Source organism: Siphateles boraxobius, unplaced genomic scaffold, assembly GCF_051911475.1.
Source record: "Siphateles boraxobius isolate OS27281-9 unplaced genomic scaffold, OSU_SipBor_1 25, whole genome shotgun sequence".
NCBI lineage: Eukaryota > Metazoa > Chordata > Actinopteri > Cypriniformes > Leuciscidae > Siphateles > Siphateles boraxobius.
Genome location: NW_027508866.1, coordinates 6,046,187 through 6,053,514, shown reverse-complemented (window position 1 = coordinate 6,053,514; position 7,328 = coordinate 6,046,187). Strand labels below are relative to the sequence as shown.

The 7,328-nt window shown below is 36.4% G+C and overlaps 1 protein-coding gene across 1 annotated transcript; it reads left to right on the top strand.

The window, feature by feature from the left end:
• The first annotated feature begins 6,347 nt into the window (after nt 1–6,347).
• LOC143749503 (olfactory receptor 10G4-like) lies at nt 6,348–7,328 on the top strand. Its single transcript, XM_077241974.1, has one exon. The coding sequence runs from the start codon at nt 6,348–6,350 to the stop codon at nt 7,326–7,328; it is 981 nt and encodes a 326-aa protein (XP_077098089.1).

The following is a 7,328-nucleotide window of genomic DNA, read 5'->3' as shown; positions in this document are numbered from 1 at the left end:
ATTTTACAGTATATTACTGTTTTTCCTTGATTTTACAGTTTATCTACTGGCATCTACAGGGTTGTTTTTCTACAGTTTTACCGTAAATTAATTTACAGTTGATTACTGTTAAAATACGCTTCACTCTGTTTTTTTATTGTTATTTGACACATTTAACCCTTTAACCCCACTGCAAAATCTTCCGTTTTAAATGAACACTTGCGTGTCCACTCTACACAGTTTTAGAGTAACTCTAAGGCTATTTTTTACACGGAAACGATCTGAAGAGAAAACGCAAAAGTGGCGTTGCGTTATCACTTTTAATTCTGCGTTTAGATGAGCGCTATGGGGGGAAAATCTGCGTGCATATGGTGACGAAAAAGTGTGTGAAATTTGATGTAGTATGCACTCCAGACGGCTAGGTGGCAATGTGAAGCACTGCCACACAACAACACCAAGTCTGCGCGCCTGCGTACAACCTTCCTTCTACTTCTCTCCCTAGTAGCGCGAAATCAAAACATGGCGAAGCGAACAGCAAAAAGACTCTTGTACGTTTATCAGAGCTGCTAGGGCAACTTCGAGGTCCAATGTATTTCCAATGTAGATTTGCGTTTTTACCCTTTAGACGGGAACGCGATGGTGGAGCGTTTTTAAGATTTCCACTCTGGAGGGTGGTTTCACTTTTTGTGTTTTTAAGCCCCAAAAATGCCGTCGCCATGTAAACGAAAGGCACATCTGATAAAATATTTTTACGTTTTCACCTGCGAGCGTTCTTGTGTAAACAGGGCCTAAAGCAGTGTTGAAGTTAATGATATAATTCAGTGATTAATTAATTGATGATTGAGCATTGGTTATGAACACCTGATGTTAACAAGCAGAGTCACTGAAGGACAGAGGAACAACAATAAGATAAAAAAAGTGAAACACAAGAACTACAACTGACTTTAGCCGAATTAGACCTTAAATCTCTCAAGATCTCAGCAAAGGAGGATTAAACAACTCCAAAAAATAGCATTACCACCTTTACATATTACTAACCAAATTGACTTTATTTATTTTTTCATACTTCTACAGAAATTCCTATTGAGAATTAACTTAGCGAAGAGAATTAACGAGAATTAGGTTTAGATGTTGTTTTGTTAAATTTGACGTTACCATTATGGGGATCAGTGTTTGCTTTGGTTAGCCCCTGGACTTTAACATTAGCTTGTCTATGGCTGCTGTAACTGTGTGTTTTTAAGACGCATTTGTTGTGGCAAAAACAAAGCCAATTAAAATGAGATCAGGTGATGATGATTATGATGTCATTACATAATGTTTGGATCACTGATCTCAGCCTGTGTCTAATCCCTCATCAAAAATGTGTAGATTATATTACTAAACTGTGGAACTAAAGCAAAAGATCAAGCAGTGCTCCGTAATCAGTTATGATGGATTTTTAAACTCATCATTTGCTAAATAATTTTGAACTATGGCAACAATTAGACACACAAAAATCAAAAATCAATGAATCTCAACAATGATGACAATCAACAAAAGAGATAACATCAAAATCTGAACATCACAAATAATATGCTACTAAAAGTCAACACAAAACCAACAGCAAAAAGCAAAAAGTACAAATTAAAGAAAATAAACAGACAATTCAGCTGCATAATTTATTCATGCTGCAATGCATGCTGGGAGACATGGCTGATTTTGTTGGTACCCAACATGCATTGCAGCATAAAACTTATGATTGTCACCATTGTTGAGATTAATATGCCAATTCTTGATGTCTGGCTGATCTAGAAGTTCAAAAGTATAAACTTCTGAGTATTCTGAAGTATTCTGTTCTGAGAATAAACTTTTAAAAATTCTTCAGATTTTCTGGATATCAAAGCCCCAATAGCTCTTAATCATTCTGTACAATCACAATGACATCAAAATCAAAAATACAACACATCATCCATTTAACAACGTTGGACAATAAATGAGATGATTGAATCGGGCCGCTATATGATGATTGTGACTATTAAGAAACAGCCATTTTCACCTGATCCTGTTTTCTTTCAGCTTTTTTGCTAGAAAATGTATTTTAAAGATACAGCTACAGCACCCAAAGAAAAACTATTGTTCAAAAGTCAAGAGCCCAACTACTTTAATAAGAACTTATGTAGACGTCTGACAGAAATAAAGTCAGTCTGGTTAGTAATAAGTGAAGCTGGTAATGCTGTTGTTTAATCCTATTCTGCTAAGATCTTTTATTATTTAATGCCTTATCTTGATTTCATCTTTTTTTCCTTCTTGTTCCTCTTTCCTTCAGTGATTCTGCTTGTTAACAGCAGGTGTTCCTCAGTGTCTTAATTAACTTAAAATTAACTGAATTCACTATAAAATTCATCAATCAGTCAAGTGGACTATATTAGTGAACTAGGGTGCTTCTCATATCCCTCCTCGTCTCCTCGCTCCTCTGTCCTCCATCCTATGACACAGGTGTATCCTATGCGGAAGTGTTTTATCGACTAAACGTGACGCACGTATATATTCTCCTCCCCCTTCACATCGGTCACAATAATTTTAATTTATACTTTACCCCTGCAGTTTATATAGACCACACATCTCACATATTTCAACAGGGTATCTTGCTTTATTATTATTCATTATGAATTTCTTAAATAACCAAACTTCAACAACATAAGGGCAGATCCTTTGAATGCTGATGATGACGACGCTGTGAAGTGACGCTCGAGTGATCAAGTATTCCAATGTATAAAAAAAGCTTTCATTCGATTCCTCCGTCCTCATTTTCTTTCCTTGCGTCCTTCCCTCACATCCTACAGGGGGTGGAGCTGAGATGGAAAGGAAGCGAGAAAAGGAAACGAGGATGCACAAATAAGAATTGAGAAGCACCCCTAATGTAGGGAATAGTGAATGAGGGTATAGGGTGTGATTTGGAACACAGCCACTGAGTGTCGACTTTGAGCGCTGTTAATTCACAGTATATTTCTGTAGGCTACTTTCTCGAAAATGACAAATATCACCCGGAATGCATTTTTCTATGCTGTTTTGATGGAAAACAACATGTCAGTGTAAAATTTGGCTGTTTTTTACAGCAATTTTTTAAAGTGACAACCTCGACAAAGTGAAAGGCGCCCTTTGCCCTTAAAAAGTATGGAAATTACAGCTACAGTACATGTTGTTTGTGAGAAAGAGAGAAACTCATGATCAAAACGTTTTAAATAGTACATTTTTAGTAAAGTATAGTAAATTATATACTGTGTTGTTGTGGCTATATGTCATAAGTTATGCAGCCAAAAGTCAAATTGTGTATATTTGTCAGCTGATGACAGAATTTATTAGCTAACAGCTGGTTTATTCACAATATTTTGATTGTGTTGAGGTCATTTAAATTTCGGTCATACATAAAAGTAAGTTCATGACTTTTTTTTTTTACCCACAGCAAAGTCTGCCCTCAAATGTGTGTGTTGAGGATGTGTAGTAATCAACAAGTGTTACATCATCTAACTAGGTGATAAACGTGTTAATTATCCTACTAATAGCACTGTGTTTGCTCATGTAAATCTGTGGAGAGGTTCATATGGAACCTAAGAGATTTCATTCTAGTGTCTCGAAGCTCATTAGTGTGAAGCAACAGTGAAAAACAAGTGGAGCATTTCTTGCAGTGCCCCCACATGAAAACAAACACAGAGGGGGCAAAGGTCACATGGAATTTAACAGAAAAAATACCAGAGAAAAAAGTTAATTCTCAGTCTTAATTCAAGCTGCAAAGTTCCCTAGATCATTTAATGTTGATGAAAAATATGTTACAGAAACATGGATTATATTTGAAACATTAATTTCCTATTAGTGTCCCACTTTTAGTTACCAACGTAATGTTAAAGGGGGGGTGAAATGCTCAGTTTCACTCAATCTCATGTTAATCTTGAGTACCTATAAAGTAGTATTGCATCCTTCATATCTCCAAAAAGTCTTTAGTTTTATTATATTTATAAAAGAAAGATAGGCTGTACCGAGTCTTTCCGGAAAAACCCGAGCGGGTGGAGGCGTACCGTGTGGGCGGAGCTAAATAATCACGACACGAGCGCGCGAAGCTTTTGCGTTGAGAGCGTCTGGAAGCTGTGAGTGACATCCGAAAATAAACCATGGCTAACAATCAGATTCAGCCATACATTATATAAAGAAATAATTAAATAAATAAATACCATGTGGTTCTTTACTGGCAACATGACTTTCAGAATAATAACCTTGCTAGACTACAATCAAATAGTAATCCCATGCAGAACAAGGATCTAAACAATATAAGGGCTCGTTCATACAGAACGCGTTTTTGCTCACAAAAACGTGAGATGGGCAGTGAAATGGGTGAAAAACATAAGGTCTCGAGCGTTTTTTTAAAAATAGAAATTATTTGAACTTGAGCGCAGTGTTTTTAGAACACCATGTCATGCGCGAGTTTTACAACATTTGTGTGTTGTAAACAGACAGACTGGTTTATGAGGACATGATTTATTTTTACAATAAACAAACTGACACCTACAGTGGCCAGCTAAACAAATGTATTTAAACACACACCATACATCGCATGCTCCATAGATACATTAACTGTATGTGATCATGTTGTTTACTTTCTGTGCTTACACGCCGATAGTTAACAACTCACAGACATTTGAAGCAGTTTTACTCACCGCCTGCGGTTCCAACGCACGACCGTGAACCTTTATCGTTGGGACTGCTCCATCTTTGAGTATTAGGCGATCTGCAAATCCGGCGTTGAACTGGGCCTTGTTTATAAAACTATTACTGTCGAAATGAAGGGAACAAACAAAAACACTTGCACAACTCCGTTGCTGCTCTGGAAAAACAAAATCCATCCACAGGTCCCTTAACGCTGGGTTCTTTGGAAATTTGTGCAATGTTGTTTTGCCCTGGCAACCAAAAACACACTTTTTTGGTGCCATTTTTTTAATTGCAGCGCAGCCGAGCCCAGCGCTCTGATGGGCATAGGCGTACTCTCGCACGCACTAGGCTACAGATGCGCGCGCGCCCTTCCGGGAGAAGTGCCCTTAAGACCCGTATAAGGAAATTCCGGCGACTCTGACGTCACACAGGCCCGTATTCGAAAAAAACTTTCCGAAACTTGTGACAAACCGGAAGGAGTATTTTTGGAACAGAATTACTCCATCAAACTTACAACTTCATTTTTGAAACTTTGTCCATGTTTAGCATGGGAATCCAACTCTTTTAACAGTGTGAAAAACTCACTATGCATGAAACAGCATTTCACCCCCCCTTTAACGTAATCCATGTTTCTGTAACTAAAAATGTCTGAGTGCCTCCATTATAACGCATCAACTATGAATGATTGTCAAACTATATGAGGTAGGTTTTCACATGGAACCTGCCATTAAATAACCTTTTATATGCTTTTTTTGTTAGCTTAATTAAAATTGTCTATGTTTGAAACATACAAATATATCGATCCATTGTTATGGCCAACGAAATTAACTAAGAAATTCTATAAAACTGTAACATAAACATGTGATGATTTACCTCAATAAAAATATATAGATATCAATTAATACATTCTATAAAATTACAACATATAAAACAAGTGACAACTTTGCCGTACTCTGACATTTATGAAAAATTTCACTTTCCTAAGAAAATGGTTCAACTTAAAATGTAAAGGACAGATATGTCTCCTGTTTTTACCTGTGTGAGAAACAGTCTCCCAATATCATGTCTGATTGTAATACTTAAAATTTCTGAATAAATGTGCACTTTCAAATCTAAGGTCAATGCATTATGATATTGTTGAAGAATTTACCTTATATGTGTCTGTGTGTGAGGGGGGGGGGGTGACCACAAACTATATTTGGTAAACAAATGTCTATGTTGTTGATTACTAGCTTGATCACGGGTACTAGGAAACCATGACGTATCCGTCTGACAATATAATATAAAAGGCAGAATTTCTGTCATACATTTATCTGGATAAGAGAAACATCTCAGATGGTTTATCATATGGAATTTTAATGTACTCTAATTGGAATTTTGTTTTAAATTAAGGACCTAAAGAAGTGAAGGGCAAGAAAATATTTTACATAATATCTTCTTTTTTTTTGTTCTCAAGAATGCATGAAACTCTTTTTATATTTTTGTTAAAACTATACTTCAACATTCAGAGTTTTCATCACCTTGCCGATTCAGATGCTGTTTGCATTTTTCTGCCATTTTCATTCACAGGAGCTTTTTTTATGTCCATTTATGAGTGCAGTGAGGATCTAATTGATTTCATTTTTTCATCTATTCAAACTGTATTTTAAAATATTTGTGTTTGCATGTTAGGAATTGGGTGACTTAAAATGGCAACTGAAAACTACACTGTGAATAATGTAGACAACTTTATAATCACTGGATTTGATCACCTGCAGAACCAAAAGCTCCTTGGATTCCTCATCTTAATAACCTACATGCTCATATTGCTGGGGAACAGCATCAATCTGTGTATCATCTTGACTGACAGACATTTACACAAACCAATGTACATATTAATCTGTAATCTAGCTGTTGTTGACATAATGTACTCCTCTACCTGCAGCACAACCATGATCTCAGTGCTGCTGGCTGAGATTAAAACTGTGTCATACTACTCTTGTATCTCAAGGATGTTCTTCTATCATCTTGGTGATTTCACAATATGCATGGCTCTGACATTAATGGCAATTGACCGACTTCTTGCAATTAGACTTCCTTTAAGGTATCACAGCATTGTAACAAACTCACGAACGTTTCTGCTAATTTTTCTGACTTGGCTCATTACTATCACTCTAATGGGTGTTTTGACTTCTATGGCAGACAATCTCCCATACTGTCAGCCTGTTATCAGATATGTCTTCTGTGATTATCCATCCATGATCAGAGCTGCTTGTGTCAATCCTGAACCATATTTTTTCTTACCTGCAATGTTAAGTTTGTGGCCAATGTGTGGACAATTTCCCTTTATAATGTGCACTTATGTGGTGTTGGCATATAGTGTGACCAAACTCTCCAACAACTCAAGCAGAAAGCAAATGATCAACACTTGTTTGAGTCACCTCATTGTTCTCCTCAGTTTTTATGCACCAAAGCTAGTCTCTATCCTACTAACTCGAATAGGAGTTGTGCTTACTTTAACAGAGAGAAATGCAATATTAATTATTTCCTCATTAATTCCCCCTCTAATAAATCCCACTGTTTATTGCACCAGGACTAAAGAGATCAGGAAACGATTAGCAGATATATTTTTGCACAAAAAATTTTTACCAAATCATTTAAAATCAATATCAATAGCTTTATCATCTTGA

Bases quoted from the DNA above. Each gene is read 5' to 3' on its own strand.
- LOC143749503 (XM_077241974.1), top strand. From the start codon at position 6,348: ATGGCAACTGAAAACTACACTGTGAATAATGTAGACAACTTTATAATC.